The 25,386-nt window shown below is 41.0% G+C and overlaps 1 protein-coding gene across 1 annotated transcript in view; it reads right to left on the bottom strand.

Moving 5' to 3' along the window:
* Window positions 1-25,386, bottom strand: part of LOC128735448 (serine-rich adhesin for platelets) — a 71,486-nt gene that overhangs the window by 16,548 nt on the left and 29,552 nt on the right. Inside the window, exons 3-5 of the mRNA XM_053829934.1 lie at window positions 17,304-17,422; window positions 16,898-17,199; window positions 8,519-8,874 (exon numbers count right to left, since the gene is read on the bottom strand). Of these exons, the coding sequence (XP_053685909.1) occupies window positions 8,519-8,874; window positions 16,898-17,199; window positions 17,304-17,422 (777 nt within the window). The remainder of the gene's footprint in view (window positions 1-8,518; window positions 8,875-16,897; window positions 17,200-17,303; window positions 17,423-25,386) is intronic.

Here is a 25,386-nt window from a genome sequence, read left to right as displayed (position 1 = left end):
ACGGCTGTATCTAGGTGTTGCCGTAGTATCAGGTTACAAATTAAATTTAACTTTCAGTCCTATTTACTACACTTGTGCTCATATTTATCCAAGCAAACTGAGTATGAGAGAAAAAAAATTCGAATTTATGCTCCCTCCAAACAGTTTTGGAGTAATATTAAAAAGCTTGGTGTAACGAAAAATGCTACCTGTAAGGTATACGGCGTACGAAGTCAATGAAATTTTTATTTTGAATTTTATCTCAGATCAATCCCCTTCATTACCTTTTAGTGATAGAAATAGCTTTGGCTTTCGTCGTGTTGATGAAAACGAGATCGCCAATGCCATTTTCTCGGTTAAGTCAAATGCGCATGATCTGGACAATATTCCAATTGCGTTTATTAAAATAATGTTGTCTTGGGGTTTACCGGTTATAACACACTTATTCAATTCAATTCTCTGCACTTCAAAGTATCCAAGAGACTGGAAGCTTGTGAAGATAATACTTCTTAAAAAGAAGAGTAATTTAACTCACAACACAAACCTCAGACCCATCAGCCTTTTAAGCTCTCTTTCTAAAGCCTTTAAAAAATTAGTAAAAGCACAGATTTCAAACCACATTCAGGAAATGAATCTTCTCAGTCCCTTCCAATCGGGTTTTCGGAAAAACCATAGTACAGAAACTGCACTATTGAAGGTACACAATGACATAGGACGGACTTTAGATAAGAAGAGAATTGCCATTCTTTTAATGGTATATTTTGCCAAAGCATTTGATTGAGTTTCGCACAACAAACTAGTCAATAAACTAATATCATCGTTTTGCTTTTCTGCAACTGCTGCCAAATTGAATAAGTCATACGTTACTGAACGTTATCAAGCTGTTTCTTGTAATGACGTGCTATCTTCCTTACAACCAATTTTATCTGGAGTGCCACAAGGTTCTGTTCTTGGCCCTCTTCTATTTTCGCTTTTTATTAACGATTTGCCAATCACCTTAGACTATTGCTCTATTCATTTATTCAAATGAATGTACATGTACATCCCAAGTAACAATTCCAAGTTTTATTACGTTCGTATAGTGGTTTTCATAACCAATTTCTTAAAACCACTAATAAAACTAATAAAAAAATGATTAACCAGAACTTTCATAAAATAAATTCATGCCTCCAAAAACTCCCGCCTGGCCAAATTTGGTGCCGTTTGCTTGATTAGTAATTTCAGAATTTCAGAAATTTCAGAAAAACACCTGACCGGTCTTTACAATAACCAGTCACAACAAATGTGGTCACAATAGATCAAAACACTGGTCGCAGTGTAAATGCCCATACAGCAAAAAAGTTGCAGGACTTGTTGTGTTGGACGTTACTACAACGGTGGAAAATGTTACTGTACATATAAATGTAAATAAGCGACACAAAAATGATAAAAATGCTATCTCTTTAATGACATTTTTTCTTCGTTCGTGTATAGTCAAACAATGCATAATTTATGTCACAAGAAAAAATGTCAAATATCCTTAAGTTTATGTCATCAAGTCATGTACTAATACCACGATTGGTTGTTGCATAATTAAAAAGTACTGTTTTTTCACGCGTTGAATTCTTAGAATATTTCGAATCCCGCTTTATATGCTTTTGGTTCGATTACTCTTTATCGTTAGTATTACAATTGCAATACAAAAATACAAAAATATACAGAACCAATGTAATTCATCAGTTCAAGCTCCGGGACACGCTGAAAACATTCCGGAGATCAATCGGGTTCGCAAAATAAATAAACTCAATCTGCCGGACGAACCGTGAATCAATTTTCCAACGTCCATACGTAGGTAGGTATGTATGTAAAGTAACGAACGAGCAAAAAAGCCGGGCTCGGGTCGAAGCCAGGCCAGCATGCAAAATGGACGAACCTAAATTAAAAGCCTTTTCATTTGCACCATTCGTTCGAGGGGGGAAAACGCTCACATACAGAGTGAAAAAGCTGTTGCAAAAAGTAAACGTTTTGTAAAGCGTTGGAAACTGGAATGTTACGACATAATGAGCTTACGGCTGTGGGTTCGTGGTGGGTGAAAATGCTAGAAGCTTGCGGGGGGGGGGGGGCTGAAACAATGAACACGCACCGTAGAACTTATCCTTCTAGCGCGGTTTGGTTGTTTGAAACTCATACATGCACTGCAGTTCAAACTACATTATCATGTATCTACGCAAGGATGGGTATTTTTCGAAAATTTCAACACCCGTAACAACTCTGAACAGAGCTGGCCGCCAAGAAAGATAAATTTTACTTTTATGATAGAAAACCCAGCATAACGCACTAATTTAAATGGCATAAATTTGAAAACCCCCCAGTGTTCGGCCACTTTACAACTCTGTCAGATAGGCTTCATCGGAGAGCTCCGGAGGGCGTCGTTTTATATTTACATTTTATATTCTACGCTCAAACTAAATTTGGCAAAAATTTATGGTTCACAATTAAACCAATCCACAGAGATGACACTCTCGGCAGCAGCAGCTCGGTGCTCGGTGGTAACAATTGCTGCGGGAAGCCGGTGGCAAATTTCCCACCGGAATCGATGCCGGCGGAAATATATTCATGTACATGTATTCATGCACACAGGATAAGAGCGAATGGGCAGCCCGCTCGAGGACGCTCGAGGAAAGGGTGTTACGATCCGAATACCAAATCAAATTGTCGTATATTTGACTGCTTCCGCTGCTGTTCGTCGTCGTTTTGTTCACGATATGGCAATATAATAAAATTGCCATAAACATCTGTCGGATCTAATTGTGCACGCCTGCTCTCGTGGGACGATGGAACGATGAAAAGGTCCTCCGCCCGCTCGCTGCCAGTCAAAGTCAACATGGAAAGATAAAATTCTGCCATTTCCTGAGGATTAATCTTCATGTTCGTTACTTCAACTGATGTGCCTTCGACGGACGGAGTGATTGAGGCTACCCCAAAGCTGTAGTAATTAATCTGTACTGTTTTATGGAAGGAAAGGGAAAGCATCATTCTCGCTTTGTATGAACTAACAGGAAGCAAAAACAGTGTGGTGGAGTGCTTATTACGCATTCAATCAAAGTTAGATGAAAGGTGATATACTCGAATCAATCGAAATATGTTTAAGGTCGGTTCGCTCTAAAGTTCTAAATGTCCAACTATTTCATTTAATTTCGATATCAGAGCGATGAGCTCTAAGCTACCGTGTTCGACGAATTCCGGAGGCAATTTCAATCTAACGTGTCAGCAACCGTCAGGAGGTTTCAGACAGGACGAAAGTGAGCTTTTGTTTTCTCTAACTGATCCCAAAATCCAGCTGCTTAGCGCTTTCCTTTGATGGACCGTTTTGTTTCGCACCAAATTGTATATAGCAAGCAAGCAAGCAAGCGTGACGCACATGGACAGAGGATTTTGATTGAATGGATAAATTACGATTGAATAAAGGCTGAACCCGTCCGAGAGAGGCTTACTTTTTACCATTCCGGGCTTACGGGTGTTGACAGTATGTATGACGTAGAACTACGATTGCCATGTGTCAGTCAGACATTGACATTGAAACTGCTCATTTATCTGAACTGTTTGCGACATCGCAACTGAAAGCAGCCATAAAATAATTTTCAACATCACCAATCTTAAGACAGAAATGAATGACGTCACTTTACGGACGACACTCACGGGACAGGACTTTTTCACTTCGCAGGTGCAATTCGGGACGCTCTGGCTGCTAGCTTCGGAGGGCTTCGTGTGAGCTCAAGATTTATGGCCGCTATTAATAAAGATCAAAGTGAATGGACAATGATAAGAGGACCGGCTTTTTGCTTCGGAGATTCGGCCCGGAAGAGACCACCTTTTATCTCGTTCGGTTCTCGCCGCGCCGCGCCGCGTCCGGATTGGTTCGGACCGGGAAGTCGCTCTCGTTGCGTCTGGGAAACCGAAAAGCTTTGCTTTTATTATTCCACCGAAACGTACGGAAGGGGGTAATAAATTGAATTTTTCATATTCGTCGCTATTCATACAGCGCACACAGAACGTCGGTCGGTCGGTCGGACGGACGGTTGGACGTAATTCCCAATCCTGAAAGGACCAGACTTTTTATCAAAGGTATCGATTTTTTAGCACTCGGTTCTTCTGTGCTGTGGATTGACGGCATTCAAAATCGGACTAATTGATAAACCAATGGCAACGTGCGAGCGTTCAGGCCCTTGGTTTGTCGAACATTTTACCTATTTGATATTCTTTGATGGGCATGCTCATCATCATCGTTGCTTCGACAGATTCATCAGTAACATCAGTTGTATGAATTTAATGCAACGAAGCGTGACGTAACTCCTTTTTTTAGCATGGCAAAATTATTTGGAAGCTGGTAATTAAAGCTTGCTTCAGATTGCTTTGGAACAAAACCAATTGCGTGTATTTCAGGTATTTATTATTAAATTCAAGATCTTTTCTTACACAAATGTAGCATTTTCTTCATACTTTTAGGAAAAACTACGGATAAAATTATTCATCACAGGTTTCGAACCATTCTTGAACGACTTTGCTGTAATGACAGCTTGCCAAATCAGGCCAAAACATCACGGGATGGTGGTGGGATCGAATGAACGGCAAAATTCGTTTTAGGAGGCACTTTTTTTGTCGGCAAAAACAAATTTAAATTTGCTTGGAACATCCCCCGAGCCCTTGCCAAGTAAAATTTTTGACCTATTATTTGCCCGAAGTCAGCCTTGACACCCGCCGAACTTGGTTAGCACCCGGTCGTATAGCTTTCGAGCACGGATTTTGGCCACACTACTCTGTTTTAAGGTTCGGTTTGGTTGTTCGCTAGCTCGATACGACTTGCTTCCTGCCCGGAGTCGAATTCTCCTCACGGTACTATGGGCAGGGCACCGAATTTTCTGGCCAAATCGTGGTCCGACAGATTAGGATTCCTCTTGATGGTCTTCAAAATCCTACCACGCAGTTTCCGGTCGACAGTTCCACTCCGATGATTAGCTTGGGGCTTCCGAATCGTCGTTAATGTTTCCTTATACCGTTTAATAATGCACCATACGGTATTTCTGGGCAATTTCAGCTGTTTGGCTAACCTAGATGCAGACCACAATGGATTTTCCAAATAACTGTGCACAATTTTTTCCCTTCTTTCGGCTTCCATGTTGTTTTTTTACAAAATACAGTCGTTTTGCGAAATATCAAAAATACATAGGTGAAGTTAACAAAATTTCCGACACGTGGGCGCCAAGAACTTTCAAATCCGTCCACCAAGAGCGCCACAATATGAGCAAAAGTTTGTTCCAATTCTAAATGAAGCAAGCTTTATTGTCACAATTCAGAAATTTATTTGAGTTTAAGCTATTCATTGGAGAAAATCGATATTACAAGATAGACTTTGGTTGGGAATTGCTGCATTTCAAATGGCGAAAATTTAACATTGAGTCGAGGAAGGTATTGATATGGTAAGAACAACATTTGATCAACTGTCAATGAGCAGTAAAATTTAATGAATATGATATTTAAAACTAGACAAGCCACTGTACCCCGAAGCTCTTATTTTGGACCTACTCTTGACGGATTTCACGCCAACTCGACCAGAGGTAGGCATGACCTGCTTAGAATTCAATGAAACTTTGTGTGTGTAAAGAGTTCATGTAAATAAACATCTTTGCATACTTAGTTTTTCGAATTGGTCTGGACTAACTTTTGGAAAGGGCTTTATTTTTTTTATTATAAAAAATATAACTCGAAAACTATAGGACCTAAAACAAATTTCATTCTTCTGAATTTTCATAAAAAAATACTGAAAAAAATAAAAATTAATTTCTATACTGAGAATAAAGCATTTTAAAAACTAAAAATCGATTTTCGAAAAAAGGCCATCTCAGAAATTGATGAAATTTTTTCTGAAGATAGATAATTATATGGCCTACAATTCTTCCATACATCGCAAAATGCCCAAGGGGATTTAAGGGAAAAAAGGTTTCTAAACTAAAACTTTTTTAAGTCCTTTACGGAAAAAAAGCTATTCAAGTATTTGCGAAAATTAAAGCACCTACAAAAAAATGATGTATGAGCAAGGGGTGTCTCACTTCGCAATTTTGCATTAGCTTTTTACATCATTTGCATTCATTGCAAAAATGAATGATTTTTTTGCTGCAAAATTTTTTTATTGGCTGCAACCGTGGATGCAAAGCGATATTTGCAGTGATTGCAGCATTTGCAGTGAATATATTTAATATAAATCTAGTGAGACGCCCCTAGGGTCGGTGCAATATATTGCATGTCCAATCATTGGACAATAAGTGTCCAACTATAGGACAATACGGTTTCAGAAGTGTTCAACGATTGGACATTCAAGCGTTGTCAAAAAATCGAATATTTTTCCACGAAAAGCTTATTTATTTCGCAAAAATGGTCACGTAATGTGAACATATTTTGTATCTGATTCAGAGTTTTCATGTTTCTGTCTATTTGTAATTATTTGTTTAGAAAGTATCGTTAAAACTAAAAACACAGGGCTTAGCTGTGCGAACATTGGCAAATTACCCTATTTCCCAACAAACAATTTTGTTTAAAAGCAGCTTATTCAACTATTAATAGCTAAAATCAATGGAAGAAGCGCTTCATAAGCTGCTATACAGCAAAAATGTTCCTTGGGGGAGTTCGGGTTGAATCTGCATTGGAATTGGACTAAATTTGGGATGGATTTGGATTGGATTTAGTGTTGGATTGGATTGGATTTAAGTTGGATTTGAATTGGATTTGATTGGAGATGAATTGAGTTGGATTGAAGGTGGATTTGGATTCGATTTGAATGGAATTGGATTGGATTTGGATTGCATTTGGATTGGATTTGAATTGGATTTGGATTGGATTTGGTGTTGGATTGAATTGCATTTAAGTTGGATTTTGATTGGATTGTAGATGGATTTGGATTGGATTTAAGTTGGATTTGGATTGGATTGTAGATGTACTGGATTTGGATTAGAGTTGAATTTGGATTGGATTTGGTGTTGGATTGGATTATTTTTGATTTTTTTTGTTAGATTGTAGTCACTTTAACCAGCTTTAGGCCATTCGTGACTTCTGCGAGGTTTGGATTTGAACCCGGGTCCTTGGCGTGAGGGGCGTGAATGCTAACCACTAAGCCGGAACTGACCCCGGATAGGATTTGGTGTTGGATTGGATTTAGTTTGGATTTAAGTTTGATTTTTATTGGATTGGATTAAAGATGCATTGTTGTTGGATTGGATTTGGACGGGATTTGAATTCGATTAGAAGTGAATTTGGATGCAATTTAGTTTCGAATTAAATTTTGATTTGATTTGAATTGAGTTTGGATTAAATTTACAAAACATTTGAAAGGCTGAGTTTTGATGCTCGAAACAAGCCAGTCATGCAATTATATGGAAAATCGTTCGAAATCAACCAATAAGCGACGTTGCAACATTAAAAATTCTGCATTTTTTGTGCAAAATACAACTCGAGTATTTTTTCCGCTCCGCAAAATTGTGTACCTTAGTTGTTAGCTAATAAGAGACGCACGATGTGGCTTATCAAATTGAAAATGTAAATTTCGAAAAGTTTTATCAAGTTACTATTCCGTCGCCTTCGTGTCCATTACCCATTCGCACTGTGCTAAAATTATGCTAATTCACTTCATGAAAGCTTTATGTTTCCAGCTGCGATGGATGCTAATTCGCTCCAAAGTGAGCCCCCGACTGGACTTGGCATGAGTTCATTGCGGGTGTACGAAAGCAAAAAAAACTAAACGATTGAACAGCAAACCTTTACTGCATTAACACCCGATTAAAACCGAGCAAATTCAACTGTTCGCTTTTCGGTCTGCTTACGGAGGACTACTCCCAGACACAGCACTGCACTGACAGGCAGCATAACACCGACACGCGACGACGACCGACGCGACGGGGAGAGAAAAAAAAACCCGGCAGAAAAAAGGCTACCAAACTTGGTCCATCGTTCCAGGATCGGTGTCCATTGGTTACGGTGTGGGCACAGGCAGCATTCATGAATAAAACATCATTTGGCATTTGGCATTCCAACCATTTGGCCATTGTTGGTGATGTTTGCTGAAAGCAAGCACTCGATGTACTAACGATCGGCAGGGGCTGTAACGGTCGGATATCAGTTCAGAACCTAATCTCTGCAGTGCAGTGCAGTGCAGTGCAGTGCTGTGGGACGGATTTCAAAGTTTCATCCCTGTCAACCCCATTGCCCTATGCTAAAAGCTGCAGGAGTTGTCTCTAGATCCGAGTGGGTATAGTGACTATAAAAAGGAGTTACTTTATCAATGCGCTTTGCTTCCTAGTCGATATGCTGTTATTTTGCATCTTCTGCCATTTCTAAATCGACGAGCGGGAGTTGGTTATCAACGGGACAGTTGTCCCATTTGTTTGCCATCAATTTGCGATACTTCGTTGGCAGTTTGTGGAGCAAATCGATGATACTAGTGAGTTTATGCAGATTTAAAGTGCAAGTCAACCAAAAACTTGCCATCCTTTTACTTTGGATATAAACTTACCTGCATATTCCACGTTCGGGGTCGAGGATGAACCTTCTGACCGGCGGCGGCCGCGGCTGCGTTAGCTTGTTTCGTCTGTTGCATAATCTGCGTGATCAGATCTAACTGCTGTCGGGTTAGGCCTTCGTTTCCGCTACCGCCTGCCGGCGAGCTAGGCGAAAGCGACTTACTACTGCCGCCGGTTCCGCTCGAGTCGCTCTGGTGGCCATGGTTGCTGTTGTTGGAATTGCTGGAAGAGCTTGCGCTTGAACTGCTCAGAATGGTACCGCCACTGCTGGCCGATCCCAGCGTCGTTGATGCCGACGAACTGAACTGGATGCTGCAGGTGGTCGCTCCATGGGGGGAACTGGCATCGCCTGAAATTGGGACAATTTGACAATTTGAGCTATTTTATGGAGAAATAATTTTTTTTCGGCTCAGTTAAATGGAAATGGGATAAAGGTATAAGACGAGCTAGACTGAATTCCGCTGAGGTTCAAAGCTTCACCGATATCAGTGATCCATAGGGTGGGGAAAAGTTGGATTCAAATCCGGTTATAATTGGCTCTGATAATAGCTTGGTTCGATCCAAGGATCCCCCAACTTGGGTAAAGAGAAACGTTGTACAAACTTAATAAGCGTTGCCTCAATGAACCACCCTTACCTAATTTTCCACACATTTCCCTTCACGTCTTGTCTCACCCTGGAAACACTATCAACAGCTTTGTCTCAGTTCTTTCTTCTATTTACCTTTGTCTTCTGGAGAATCTTAGTAGAATCAAGCCATTCGATGTCAAGTGACTTTAGCATGGGTTTATTCTCAGTCCCCTCATTTACCCTGCCTTCATGCTGAATTCAATAATACCCGCTGAAGCCTCTTGACAGTGCAAAAGTCCCTCCTATAGTTGAGTGTACTGGTCAAAGGAACAAATGAGTCCTCGCCAGGGTCGGCTATAATATGGGATTGTATAGGCAGCGGGGAACGAGGGGGTAACGTAGAGCAAGCTTTGAAGGAAGGATAAACACTAGTACATACAAGCACGCATAAAATTTAATAAGCATATCGCTCACTCAATAGTGCAGTGCGGGTCATGCAGCAACCACCCGGGCGATATCACAATAGATCAACGATACTGGTCGCAGTGTCCACTCTTGGAAAAAAAAAATCCGAACTCGCATTTTCCCATTCAAAAGGCCCAAAGGCCTCGTCCCCTGCTCTATGGTTGATTCCGATGATTTCCACGTCTCCACGTAAGATCAAGAAGCATGTGAGATTTCGTGATAATGGTCCCGTCCCTTTCAACGTTTGCTCTTCGTATTGTACCTTCCAAGGCAATGTTGAGTAGCAGGTTCGAGAGTGCATCCCCTTGTTTCAGTCCATCCCACGTCACGAAAGCGACTGAGGTCTCACCCGCTATTCTGACTCATGATTTTCACCTATCGGCATAATTAGTTTCGTCGGAAAACCATGTTCTAGCATTATCTGCCACAACTAATTTCGTTTGACTGAATCGTATGCCGCCTTAAAGTCCGTAAACACATGGTGTCGGCAAGTTGTACTCCCGGAACAAGTATAGTCTACAGAACCGGATACGGGAGAACGCCTTATAGGCAGAATTTAGCAGGGTAATACTTCTATAGTTTTTACACTCGAGTCGATGTCCTTTTTTAAAGCACAAATGAGGCCATCCAACAGCATTTTTTCTTCCTCCCAGACCTTGAAAATGATCCGGTGGATTGGTTCGTACAGACGCTCACTCCCCACCTTAAGAAGTCTGGCTGGTATCTCTTCCCAGCAGCCTTACCTTTTCGACGCAGAACTGCGTCTTACTTTATTAGGGTGATAAATCACGAAAGCAAAAACAATCGTGACACGGTGTGATAGATTTTTAACGCTAATAGCTCGCTCAATTCCGAACGGATTTTGCTGGGTTACATACCAATCGATTCACAAAGCGTGTGCCCGTTATGTGGTTTTCACAAAAAGGTGGGTCTTTACAGCTAGCTGCTGGAATTTTTACATAAAGTCAAACAATTTGAGTAAATTTACATAAGCTTCCAACCAATCACGTTTGAGCATCTTCGGGTATGAACTTGTTACTTCTATTGCATTTATCAGGTATATGTGGGAGTGAGATCCATCATTTTTGTAACTTTTCTGTCTAATTACTGCTATTTTACTAAATATTGGATATTTAAGCTCACAATTCCATAGCTTTTCCTTTCATGCCAAGTCCTTATAGAAACACTGGAATTGAATCATTCTCTGTGACAAATAACGCACTTTTAAGATCCTATCATCAATTTTTTGGTTGAAAAACTAATAAAAATCTGAGTTTGTACACTTTAAGTGTATTTTGAGTAGTTTTAACCAAGCTAAATCCAACCAATTTACATGTACAGTATCCCCCCGCTAATCCGACACCCAATAATCCGACGACTCAATAGTCCGGATCTCGCTACTCCGGAAAATTCCGAATTAAAACGTATTGTACTTGACTTCTTTCAATCGAACACTACCTTCGTTTGGCGTCTCCGTTAAAGTCAGAATGGCACTCTTTCTAACTAAATGAAAATGGTACATGGTGTTGCTTCTAACTACGTTCACTTTTGCCATGGCTATAATATTTTCATTGCTACTCTCAATAGACAATACGTTCACTCTTGCCATGGCTATAATATTTTCATTGCTACTCTCAATAGACTGATGCTTGCGCTTATTTCGACACTAACTAAGAATTTCAAAGTATTTTGTTGACGAAATAGAGCATTACCGAGTATAAAACATAGTTATTGCGTACTTACGACAAATATTTTCAAAAATTTCCGGAGTTGTTTACGTATGGATGTAAACAAAACCACATTTCAAACTCACACTGACTTCAGTTTGACTGTCGGATTATCGAGTCAAAATTCGCTAATCCGGCTATAAATTTGTCGGATTAGCGGGGCGGTACTGTACACTCATTTAAGAGTGTACGAAGGGTTTAAACGTATAGTACGTGAATTTTGCCGGTTAGGTCCGAAAATTAATGATAAAAGTCGCGCATGGCTCGTAAAACATCACCAAGGATGATAAGAAAAATCGTTGTAAGAAGCACATATATAAGGTCCTGAAGCAGATTCACTCCTACAGGTGATTTTTCAAACGAAATCAGTTAATTCGAACGAATTCCTACCGAGACTTCTAGTCTGACTCACTACAACAAGTGCCCCACAATTAATTGTTCATTTACGTTTGTGCCTAATTTTGAAGTCAGTTTTCAGTTATGCAATTCGAGTGTGGTTTTAAAATTGGTACATATTTTTAGAAACTGGACCCATTGTAAAACAAATTCAGTAGAACATTTAATTATAAAGAAATATATCATCAAGTGAGAAGTAGTTAAATCGACTATTTTTTCAATGCAAAGACAATTTTTTGATCTATTGATGTATAAGTATTTCTAAGGTGAAAACATATCACACATATAGCTTTGCGTAGTCCTACGTCAACAGGCGGCAGGGTCGCTGATGCAACCTTCCACTTTTTTGGAGCTCACTGGTTGTCTTCTTAACCTTGTCCTGTGTTGGTGGCTCCACAGCTGATCATCGCTCACAATTCTTATCTTGTTCCTGCCAACAAGTTTACAATAGATATTACAATACAATTACAAATGCTATTGATCATACATTTCTAATAACTTTGCAGTTATGAAATGTCCTCAAATACGTAATACATAAGTTATGACATGCACTCACGAGTAAATAAAACGAAAAAACACACCCGGTGGTGGTTTGACACGAGACTTGCCGGAGCGGCTGTCGGCAACGCGCTGCTTGTTTCTATCGCACTGACCGACTAGATATTCTATTCTTTTTTCTCGGCGGCATAAGCAAAGAGTACAAAGAGAGTACAAACTGAAAGCAGAGAGAGGCTTGCACTGCTTAAAGAGTTTCTCATCTACATCTAGCGAAAGCCGGTAGGCACCGGTGGGCTGGACACGTTGTAAGGATACTGGACGACAGTGCGTTCGAATTCGCGACTTCTGAGATGACTGGGAAATTGGCGACGAGTGGCCCAAGCTCGAGTTAAATGGAGACGGCTGCTTGAAACAGAACGAGCCATTTTGGCTCTATGTTGCACACGATGACGTCGATATATTGTGTCATCCTCGTCCATCGTACACAGCTACCGGCCAATGAGTTCAATCTAACTGATTTTTCTAACGGGACGATGCAACTGTATCAGTACATATCAGTAGCAGTGAAGTTCACTGATACTTAGTGGTATTATTGCTTACTGATAATTATCAGCAGTCAATGATGGGTTTCCCATCCCTTGAGAGGATCTCCACGGCTCTCTTGGCTAATATCAGTAGTTATCGATTGATCGATACGTCACCGATAGAACTGCGCTGATAACGGCTCACGACCACTTATCCTAAGTGGCTTCGGTCGATGCCGTTACGATGATAACGACGATGTTAATCGAATATGTTTATCTGCTGCTGCAGCGGATAGTAGAAATTTAGTGAATCGCAGAATTTAACCAAAAACATTCCATCAAGAAGACTGGCAACTCGGCCAAAAGTCGAGAGACAGTAACAGCAATGCTATCTACCGAGTTAAAGTTGAACTAACACATACTAGTGTGTGTAAATCAAAATATGGATGTACACAAACATGTATGCAATGCATTGTCACGCTCGCAAACATCTTTTCCCACCAATACATATACACACAGCTTCAACTTTTGTCGGGAGGAGTGCGCTATTGCTTCTGTTGCTTGTCATTTGTATAGGCGCGCGGAAGAGATGTCAGTCTTCTTGATGGAATGTTTTTGATTTAACCAAGGATGAAGCATGGGCTGTTGATATCCAACACCGTTTTTTCTTTTCGTTTTTTGTTACGTATGTTTTTGCATCCCATTTTCCCATCTCGTCCTGGTTTCCATATTGTCTCATCTTCCTGCTCTCATATCCCGGTTATTTTCCTCGTTTTCTCTCTCTCTATTTTTGGTTTCACTCTTTTTCTTTGTTGTGTTTCCTTTTTCTTCTCCACTGTTTCCTCTTGCTCTTCTTTGTCTGTCCCGTTTTTTGTCCTCATCAGTTTAGATTTTCCTCTTGTTTTTGTCGATTCCGTTAAGTCTTTTCCTTCCCTTTTTCCTCTTTTCCAGTCTCATGTTTTGTGTTCAATACCGTTAACTCCTTTTCTAATTTCTGGTTTTCGTCAGTTCCGTTCTTTGTTCTTATTATGCCCTGCTTTTTCTCCTGTCTGTCGTTCTGTTTTTCGTTTTGGTCCTCCCCCCTTTGTCAACCCCCTGTGCTAATTTACTTATGTAAAGAAACATGTACGCCAAGTTTTCTGAAGAACAGTCAAGGCGTTCCGGAGTTATGGCGCAATTCGTTAACTAAAAGTTAATATACTTAAAACCCCACATATTCAAAGTTGATTTATTTGAGACTAGCTGACCCGACAAACTTCGTTTTGCCACAAATTAAACTGTGTTGTACATAAATCGTGAATCTCGGATGACCTTTGTCACAATCTTGAGTTTTGCAAGTTTCTGGGGAGTTCATGGGTGATTTAATATACAAATTTTCCTCACAGTAAAGTAGAAAACAACTCCCTCCATTGCTTAGCCTGATAAAATAAAGCGGATAGCATTTAAATATTCGCCATTATTACAAACCATTTCGCCGAATACCATTTTGCGGAACACCGATTATCGGTTGACCATAACGCGGAATATAGAGTTTCGCAGAATACCATTTCGCGGAATACCTTACGCGGGATGTAGTTTTTGGTGGTCTTGATTGATTAATGTTTAATGAAAGAGTCTAAAATTTCTCGAGTTCGATTAGTTTTTGAGTTACGCAAAAATTTATGTTTTATTTGTATGAGAGTCCTTATCCCCCTACCACAGGGGTGAGGGGTCTCAAAACATCATTAAAAAAATTCACTTGCCAAATTTGGTTCCATTTGCTTGATTACTTCTCGAGTTATGAGGAAATTTGTATTTAATTTGAATGCGAGCCCTCCCCCCCTCCTAAAAGGGATAGGAGTCCTAATTCATCATAGAAAAAATTCATGCCTCCAAAAACACCCACATGCCAAATATGGTTTAATTTGAATAATTAGTTTTCGAGTTATGAGGAAATTTGTATTTCATTTGTATAGGAGCCCCTCTTGCTAAAGTGGGGAGGGGTCTCAATTCACCATAGAAAAAATTCTTGTCTCCAAAAATAAACCACATGTAAAATTTTGTTCCAGTTGCTTGATTTGTTCTCGAGTTATGCAGAAATTTGTGTTTCATTTGTATGGGAGCCCCCCCCCCCCCCTCTTAATGGGGGAGGGGTCTCTAACCATCATAAGAACCTACCCTGGCCCCAAAAACCCCTATATGCAAATTTTCACGCCGATCGGTTCAGTAGTTTTCAATTCTATGAGTAACATTCGGGCAGACAGATAAAATCCATTTTTTAGGCATAGATTTGTATGGCAGCCCCCCCCCTCTTAGTGGGGGGAGGGGTCTTTTGCCATCGAGAGAACCTTCCCTGGTCCCAAAAACCCCTACATGCAAATTTTCACGCCGATCGGCTCAGTAGTTTTCGATTCTATAAGGAACATAGGGACAGACAGACAGAAATCCATTTTTATAGGTATAAATAGACTAAAATCCCTAAAATCCCCTCTTCAATTTTTTAATATTATGTACAGAAAACTACGTTCTTTCAAACTCAATCAACCGATTTTGATTCTGCTTGCACCTTTCCAAGATACTAACATTTGAAAACGGCCTATTTTTAACACAAAATCGATATAAGTGTAGAACTAAATTAGATAGCCAGTTTCTTTTTTCACCAAAAGTTGTGTCTTATTAGGCCTCAAAAGTCATCTTAAGAAGTATTTTGCGAGAAATGCAAAATAAAAAAGTTATGGAGAAAAACCGCAAAATAGCAGGGTCACCCTAACTTGATTCAGAAAAAACGCCCTAATATGGAAACGGTTTGAGATAGAGGGATTATATCTTCTGCAATATTACTCAAAACACTTCAAGCTATAAAATTGTTGAAGTAAATATCGCTCTATCTTGTTTCCTTTTGAAGATAATTTCTGGATCTTGGTTAATTTAAGGGTCACTCTAAAATAGCTCATGCCAAAAAAGCGCTATCCCAAATTATGATTTTGTTGCTAACTTATAAATAGTCTAAAATCAACGTATACCGAGGAAACAATTTATTCCACCTAATTTGGCTTTCTGGACCACAGTGCATTGATGTTACTAAATAGTCGTACCGGATCACGAATCACGATAGCTACTTTTCATTTTCAGTCTCGTTGTCTGGTATTTCATGATACTAATCAAATAATTTAATTTAAAATTCTCGAACTACTATTCCGAATCTTGCGACAGTGCTTCAGAAATGTTTTTTTTTCTTCTGAAAGCCAGAACTATGTATACAAAAAAACAACTTTTCCACATACTTTAGCGACACGTCATAATTTGACTCCCGTTGAAAAGCAAAAATCACGTACACGACCCCGACGAAATTGTACCTTCCAACATCTCATCTCATCTTTTCTCGGAGGAAGAGTTAGTTTTAACAGACCAGTCAATTGCGAAAGAGGGCAAAGTGAAGAAAATAAAAACGAAAAAAAGTGGTTAGAAATGGAAAAATGTCACCATCACCATTGGCACTACGTCCTGTTAGTTTTGGTTATACCCAGTGATGGGGAGGGAGAGGGCGGAGGCTGACACACCTGACTAGCAGTGGCAGTGAACCATCGAACTAACCAACCAACAAACCGTAGGACTGTGAAAGAAAAACGAGTCGAGGCTTTCGACGACGGTGCGGCGATAACAGGAAGAGAAATTTTTCTTCCCTGCATGATGGATGAAGGTAGCATGAATAATCCATACCCACAGCACATGCACGGTGCGGTGAAGTTGAGCAAACAAAGACAGGTAGGTCGAAGGAAACGGGGGGCAAGGAATTTTCTGTCCTTTTGTCGGAGGCGACAAAGTTTGTCGACGTGACGGAATATGCCCGGCCGTCAGCGAGCTCGTAGTGTGCAGATGAAGTGGCAAAATATGCGGAAAACTACGTCTCCGGAACACATCGCTTCGAGACGAAGAAAAATGTGATTGCTTTCGACAGTTTATTGGAATTGTTGGAGGCAGGATTTGCCAAAGGTAGCTCATACATGTGGAAAGCTTTTCTTAATGGCATTGTCCCGTGCGGACGGAGTTGATTGGAGTGAAAGAGTAACAACCACGGCGGGCAGGATGTTGTAGGAAAGAAAAAATGGTGAAAGGAATATGGCACGTAATATGTTGTGAGGTTCTGAAGCGGATTGTTCGGGCTAGATTTGGGCGGAGGTAACGGATAGGTTGAGTGTGGAATTCTATCTTACCACTGGCGGTTGCCGGCGAAAGGCTGAGCCCACTAAGGGGCCCAGTGGTCATGGCTGCCGTCGTCGTCGTAGTGGTTGTAGTCAAAGCCATCGTTGCAATGACCGACTGCAGTGCCGCTCCGCCCGTCGGACTAGCAGCCGCCACAGTCAGGGGCGTCGATGGTCCTGATGCCATACCGACGGCACTGTGGTGATTCTCGGTGTGCCTCCGCAACGAACGAGCATCGCAGTAGGACTTTCCGCACCCCTCGGCTTTGCACTCGTACGGTTTCTTGTTCCGGTGTGTCAGCATGTGTCCGTTGCTGCGGAGAATGACAAAAATTCCAATTAATCAAAGGTGTTTGTCCTGCCCGGCCACCGCGGGTGGCCATTGCTCGCAATGGATGCAGACTATGGGCGTACTTACAGATGATCCTGTCTTTTAAACGCTTTCGAGCACGTTATGCATACGTACTTCCGTTCGTCGCTGTGCGTCAGCTTGTGCTTAGCAAGGGCGGATGCATTTCCGAACACTTTACTGCACACCTGTAAAAAAAATCCGAAAAGAAAATTGACAAAGTTATAAATCGGGCCAAACGTAGGCATGTCGGAGTGAGCAAAGGAATGTTAATATAATTATCAGTTTTTTATAGAATCACAATTCAACATCTACCATCAATCACTCCAGATGCGAAAGACGGAAATTGTTGTACACATTATTCAACTGCTTGCATCCACGCAATTATTTCCGGAGCGAAATTACAGCCTCTATTATTATCGTTGGAGTACCCCATTAGGCGCACAGGCGAAATTTCACTGTGCCGCCTCCGGGTTTCTTCGCTCCAGCAACCGCTCCACCGCGTCCCGATACAGACAACACGGGCGGAAGTCAAGAATTACATTATCCTTTCCCAGGGAGGCCACCCTGCCTGTCTCGTCGTCGTCGTCGTCATCATCGTCGTCATCACGTTGGGTATCCGCGTACCGAAGCGCACCACCATAATGTGTCCATTAAAATGATGAACAATTCAACCAAGGCCGCAAAGGTGCCGCCGTTATTGGACGGCCGGAATTAACGATCCGTGAATACAATGTGCGTACGTCTAAAGGTATCTCTGTTGGTGTGACTGTATGTGTGTGTATGTTGATGGCTTAAAAATTCGCTACCGAAGCAAGAGGAGTGCACGAAGGAATTCAAGGAATGGCGTTCAATTTGATGGGAATAAATTACCTGCGTAGAATTGGCGGTGCGGGAATAGCACAGGATACGGACAAACCGTTGCTAATGGCAATGGCGGTAAACAACCGAACGAAGTGTTCTACAAATCCAACAAATTAAATTAATTCCAGCGCTGGCAGGTTGAAATTTACGCGTTTCGTGGCGTTTGCTAGAATAGGGTTTGAAAAGTTTCACCCTGGAGGATTGTCAGAAATAGCTGGAGACGAACACGATCTCGTTGGGAAACGCACGTTTCTTTATCATAGGTAATTAAAAATTTTAATAATCTTTAAGGTATTTTTCGAATTTTTACTTTTCGTGGGGAGAAATGTTCCTTTGCGAGAACGAAAAACACACACAATGGGTAGGTAATGGTTTCATCTTGTGAGTGATTCTCGTTGAAATGGGGCCACTACTGACACGAGGTCTTCAAATATTGGAACTTCTGTATCTACTTTATTGGTTTAACTTTTTATAAGGCAGTGGCCCAATCTACAATCTTTAATCAATCGATGATCAGAGGACATTTTGTACTACCTTACTTGTTAAATGTAGTATAGTGAAGAAGTGGAAATCTCGTCAGCCCCGACCGGTTGTCCTCAACCGCGCACCCACCATCAATTTTCCATCACAAACAACCACCAATGAACCAAAAGGAAGACAAATCTTCGAACATCAGTGGTTATCAACTAATCGGGGCTCGACCCATGGAATAAATTTCATCTTTCATCCCCCCGGCATTTATGCAGTGTCCCAGGATAGGCATAGCAAATTGAGCGCAAGACGACCTACGCATTCGCGGTAGTCGACAGAAGCTTTAAAACATAGGGTCGTACCCGCCTGCCAACTCTCGAGGGCACAGAGCTAGTGCGCAGTATTTATAATGGGAATCCGGCACCAAAGCCCAAAAAACCGACCGCTAGAAATATTATTATTGTAAATTAAATGTAATATAGTAAAACAATTGACCTAATTTCCCATCTGCTACCTTAGTACCTCTATTATTGCCCATAATCACTGTAGAATTCTCCTTCGGTATCCAAACCGGGTCTGGTATCCCGCTTACATCCCCTTAATAACCCTAAGCACCCGGCCTACCCAGTCAAGTTGACATTTTTCGGAGATATTTATGACAGCTGTGATAAATAGGGATGAACTCCAGAGACGTTCATCTATTAATTATCAGAGATCCCCGTACTGGCCTTATTATTAAACGGAATAAAAGCATTTTCTGAACAACGCATCAATCACATTTGGTAAATTTTTAACCCGAGTCCCACTTGAAATCAGAAAAGTATTTTGACACATAACGGGTGGCAACTAAAATTTTGGAATTTTTTTTTCTCAAGCTGTCAAAAAAAGACAAAGATACCTAAAGAAAATCTGATTTGCCTAAATTAAAGATACATTATCTATTGTTGAAAAAAATTGGTGTACATTTGAAAACGGTCCGTAATCGGCTGTTCGGTGAACTGTTCGCAATTCGTGGCTCTCCAGTTCTTTTTGTACACCAAGGAACTCAAAATCCCGAAGAAATCTTCGATCCGGCGCACTGAGACAGATTTTTCGGGTCCAAATTTTCTTCAAACATTTGTCTGGTGCACATCTTAATTAATAACCAGGCCAGAGGGCTTGTTGTTGAAGGCACGAGAAAGAGAACGATAACCTTCTACGTCCATAATTTTGGCTGGTCTTCCACTACCTTGCTTGCGAATAGTTGTTGGACATCTTAGGATATGGTAAACAGTCGAAGTCGCAACATATTGGCTTTTAAAATGTTGCACTGTATATTTTTTGCCGAGATTTCTGTTGCAGTTCGTAGAAGTGTATCAACGCGCTCCCGACATACTTCTTGTTTCGATGCCATTTCAAGCAAAACTGGGTAAGCACAAATAAAACAAAAAATATTGACAAAAATAGGAGAAAGAGAGCTAACACATACATACTCTCATTTCTCTCTGAGCTCGTTTGTTGTTAAGTATAAAGGCGGCGAAAAAACTCTAAAATTTTAGTTGCCACCCGTTACCCACATTCAGAAGTAAACGTGACCGCTGTTCAATTACTGATTAGTTTAAAAGCCCTACAGCGCGTCAAGGGTCAGTTTTATTGTATATCGATATTATTATAGAAGCAAAACAAATATTTTTCGTTGGTGACAATATAGTTACCACTGCCTTATAAAGCGTTAAAATGATTGAAAAATGATAATTACATTTTTAATACCTCGAAACAGTCAGCGGACCCTTCGTTCGCCACGGAACCCGATAGTTAAAAAAAGGTTAATTTTTAGCAAACCTTGAGAACTATATCCTGTACAATTTCTGTAAAAAAGAAGAATAGGGCTTTTAAATAGAGCAAAAAAAACTTTTGGCGAACATCTTGGATTTGGTCACCATATTGCATTTTATCGAAGAATCGCCATTTTCGCTATGAGCCCCGCAAGTCGATTTTCATTTTAGGACATCCATTAGCCGAAAAACATGCTATAAAATGGCCGTCTTGGACTCGGTCGCTATGTTAGGTATATGCGTCGCTGGTGCAAAGGCTGCCTTAACAGTAGGCATCGCTGTTTGTAAGGCGGCAATCTCTGTGGTTCATTCCAGGGCAGTCGTCTAAGCGCAAAACGAACGAAACAGCGTTGAACCCTTTCGATGCGAGCGATCTGGCTTGCATGATAAGGTGTCCAGACTTGTACTTGATGGTTCGGTATATTTTCAAGTCGTCAGCGTACATGAGATGCTGAGAGTTCAATCGGTTACTCAAATCGTTTACGAATAAAATGAAAATTAAGGGGCCAAGATGACTACCTTGCGGCACACCAGATGGAGTTGAAAAACTGCCTGACTCGACAGATCCTAGTTTCACGATAACAGATCTGTCCGATAGGTATGATTGCAACCACGAGATGAGCCAGAGAGGAAAACCAAGCATTTCCAACTTTTTCGGTGTTAATTCGTGGGGCACCTTATCGAATGCTTTAGCAAAATCCACGTAAATGCTGTCCACTTGACAGCGCTTCTCTAAGCTAGAGTTGATAGGTATCTGCACCGTAAAGAAGTTAATCTCAACTCAATAAGCCTAGTTCAGCGATAACTTCATAGTTACAGCGGCTAAAGTCAAGATCTCGATCTGCCAATATTCTATATAGATTCTACGATGGACATTGTACAGTTAAGGGAAGAACGAACGGCTTATGGTGACGGTCAGAAGGTAAAATCGAGAATGGTGCTTCGACCAGTTCGACTTCTCCGCTGTTACTTACAAAAGCCAAGTCTAGAATCCTAGAATCCGTTCGTGTTACGTACGTTGCATTTTGCTGTAATCCACTAGCAATCATATATTCGGTGAAAACAAGCTCGTGTTCAGAGGAGGCATTTGACGCTATATAAGAATCTACATCGAGATCGTAGGACCATGTCAAGCGAGGTAGATTATAGTCACCGACTACTAACACTGAATCGTTGGAGGTTGCTTTACACACGATTTGCTGTACACAGTTGGAATGTGCGATGTATCTATCCGGTTCACTGTTGGGTCTCAGGTAGATTCCACATACGTAGACAGATTTGGTCGGGAGGGAAAGTTTGATAACGACTTGCTCAAGCGAGTCGCAGTCGTCTAGACGTACGGAGGTACATGAGATAGCTTTCTTTACAGCGATGAGCGTTCCTCCTCCTCTTTGTAACTGGCTGGTTGCGGAGCTCCGGTCACAATGGAAGATGTTGAAGTTGGATGACAGTTAAGCATTTTTCACATCACTCTGAAGCCCCGTTTCGGTCAGCACGATAACGTCATAGTCACAAAAAGCAGTCGTTAGGAAAAAGTAATTTATTTTCATATGCATCCCGCCTACGTTTTGGTAGTAAACAGTCAACGGTGCGATCACACAGCTTGATCTTGACAAATCATCAGGTGATTGCGGTGTGGTGGGTCGAGACAAGGGACCAGGCACGAAGAAGCGAGAGGTGGCGCAGCAAACAGGTACAGTAGTGTTTATTGGGCCAGAGGTAGTCAATACTACTGGGCGGCCTCTGAAAGTTGGATGGTGCTTTCGGCGTCTCGGGTACAACGGTTGGTTCGAGGGTCGACATCATTGGTTTCCAAAAAACCTGCTTCTTATTACCTGTAGCTTCGAATTCACGAAAACGAATTCCACGGGGTCAAGTGTCACTTGAAAGTGCGACAAGTTTGAGTTCGGACGGCATTCCGATTTTATATGACACAAATGTGAGTGATCCTGTGTCTCTACCACGTGGGACGAGTTTGCCTACCCGCAGATTGGTAGTTTTCAACCTGGACATTGCTAATTCGGAAACCTTAGTGTCTGGAATTTCCGGTAAGATGCCTGATAAGTACAGCCAGAATTTATTCGAGTCCTGTTCAGCAGCTTCAGGAACCAGGTTCGCCGATGCCACATGCAGCATTTGGTGGACGACGAAAAAAAAAACATCATCATCGTCGTCATTTTCACACAGTCGTTTAGCTCTAGACGAAGATGGAAGCAGGGTATGATAGATGGACGTTGGTGTGCGTGGGACAGAATTTATCAACGTTTTGAAATTCAAACGAATCTCTTTCCTAATATCAGCCAGAAAACCGTCGCCGACTTCATTTTTCATGAATTCGACTATAGACTCACTCGCCTTATTGACGGATACCAAAGTGCTTGCAAAGCGCACTTAAGATATAAGGTTTTTGCAAGCACTGCACATCCATACTAAATGTGGATTTGTCTTGATCGGAGTTAGCGCTCCAGTAATGCCACTAGAGCGCATGGATTTTATAATTCCTTCGTTACCGGGAACTCCAGGATACTTTTGACGTAGGACTACGTCTTACGGCAAGTTTTGAGATAGGGTGTCATTCCAAAAAATCAAAAAATGCGAGCGTTACGAAAAATGAAAGGTTTTGAGCGCTAATAGCTCAGCGGTTTTCAAACCGATTTTCAATATTCTTACACCAATCGATCGGAAAATCTTCTAAGAATTGACCCAAATGAAGAAAAGTATGGATTCTTGACGTTGAATTTTTGCAAAATTGATAATAATGAACCTATGTTTTACCAGAATTCTCGTTTCGTGATTGGTTGGAAGATTCTTTACGATGATCAAAACCTATACCAATTTGATATCTGTGCTTGGGAAGTAAGCCAAAACAAGTGACAAAGTTTTCTCATTTCAACAAAATTTCTTAACACCGCGGTTCAACCTAGACCATTTTGATGTCCTTGCTTGGGAAGTACGCCATAGAGAGTGACAAAGCCCCCTCGTGCCAACAGATTTCTTACGAACGCGATTAAACCTAGTCCAATCTGATGTCTGTGTTAGGGAAGTGTGCCAGAAAAAATTACACAAGTTCGTTGTCCCTACAGATCGCAAATTCTTTACTGCGAGACGATTAAACCTCGGCGAATTTGATATCTGTGTTGGAAAAAGGTACCACAGCTGTAGTGTTCGGTTATAATACGACTCTGTATGAGTACGCATGCTTGCCGTTTCATTAGAAGTGTAGTGAAAAGATGTGCTGTTGATAAAATAAGATTGAATTGGTAAAATGGTTAATTTCAGTAAGGTAGCAGGAAAGTAATAGTTTGTGTTCTTGATTTTGTTAAATAGTTTTCAAATGCACAATCTTTTGAGAATTGAACGTATGCAATGTTACTACTTTAATAAATGTTACATACAACGCATGTAGCATGTATATATGTTGCATATAGCATGTATACACGAAGAATCGAATGATTACAAGCATGAATACATGCTACTATCACTACAAAGAGTCTTACGTAGTCCTGCGTCATCTATATATGCGGTCGTGTCTTGTACACAGCCCCTCTGATTTTTTATTTAAAGTTTCAAGTAGAATTTCAACTTAAAATACAAGGACCGTCGGTTTTTGTTCTGCATCAGGATCTATCGGTTAATGCTCTTCCGCAAATATCTATAATCATTTAAAACTGTTGCATAATAGATTAATCAAACGGTAACTTTTTGCATAATTGCATTGCATTTTAGACGCTGCTTAGTGCACACTAATTATCTGTTGCTTTGAATGCTTTCATTGAATTACGAAAATCACACAGTTCACTTCCGCAAATGTTTTCTGCCGAAAATCACTCATTTCGACCAAGGTCAGCGGCTTCCCACCCAACCAAGCGTGTAGGGTTAAATTATATTACAAAGCGTAAAAGTCTACCATCGGGAGACTGATAAAGTTACGAATCAAAATGCCCTATAATGAACCATACTCAAGGTCCGGGAGAAAACGAGTCAACCGGATAATGAAGCATCCATTAGGCCTAATGGCCCATGAACGAACTTCGGACCGTCTGAATCGCACATGTTTACTACGCTCGTAAAACAGCTTCCAGCTTCGAGCGGTCCTTCATTTGTATGTCACAAGCCTGGCAGGTCTTCTCGATGTGAGGGTACAGGTCATTTTCCTAACCTCCATAAAAAAAGCTGTTATTAAATAAAACCTCTCCCATTTCGATTAAATCGAATTCATTACAACAAATGACCGTTGTTTGATCCAGTCACTAAAAATAAACTCGAAATGTTCGTTTGATTCGATTGGTGAAAATCCGTTCCATGACCTCAATTGGCAATAAATTCCAATTACAATTCCATCCATGTACGATCGAATGCGACCAATGAGAAAATCCTCCATGCGAGCTATCATCGGGAACCGATATGGGTGGAGTATTTCAGCGGCTTTTTTCTTCAAGCGGCGGCTGTAAATTTCCACCTTTTGAGCGGGCACGTGATGAAATAATTCAACTCAGAATCAGAATCAGTAGTCTGTGGATTTTAATAAACAACCACTGCTGCAGCTGTGCAGGCTATTCCCCATCGTTAGCGTCGTATTCGTTACCATAACGATGATGGTTGCGAGGCTTCCATGCCTGAACTGGCATCGCGTCAGTTAGTCGACTATTTTTAAAGTATGTACCGACCTATCTATACCAAGCAAGAAAGTTTCTGCGCGTTGCCCGGGGAGTTTCCCTCCGTAATCATTTATCAGCCTACCCACCTCGTGGTCGTCAGTGTTTGCTCCACCAGCTTCCGATTGATCTGCGGCAGGCAGTCTCTGATGGATAGGAAGAGTGGTTTTCACTGATGCTTGTGCCAACTTGATTGCAAATACTAGGGTTACCAGCAGAAGGTGGTGGTTATTTCTAGAGAAACTTGCTAATGAATTGCCAATGGTAGCCAATGGTAGGTCTAGAAATACAGTGTAGCGGGCGTTTGTTGTTGTTAGGCTTCGTTAATCAAAACTGTTTAAAGAATTC

This window comes from Sabethes cyaneus, chromosome 1, assembly GCF_943734655.1.
Source record: "Sabethes cyaneus chromosome 1, idSabCyanKW18_F2, whole genome shotgun sequence".
NCBI lineage: Eukaryota > Metazoa > Arthropoda > Insecta > Diptera > Culicidae > Sabethes > Sabethes cyaneus.
Note: the sequence above shows the minus strand (reverse complement) of the source record. Positions and strands in the feature narration are given on the sequence as shown.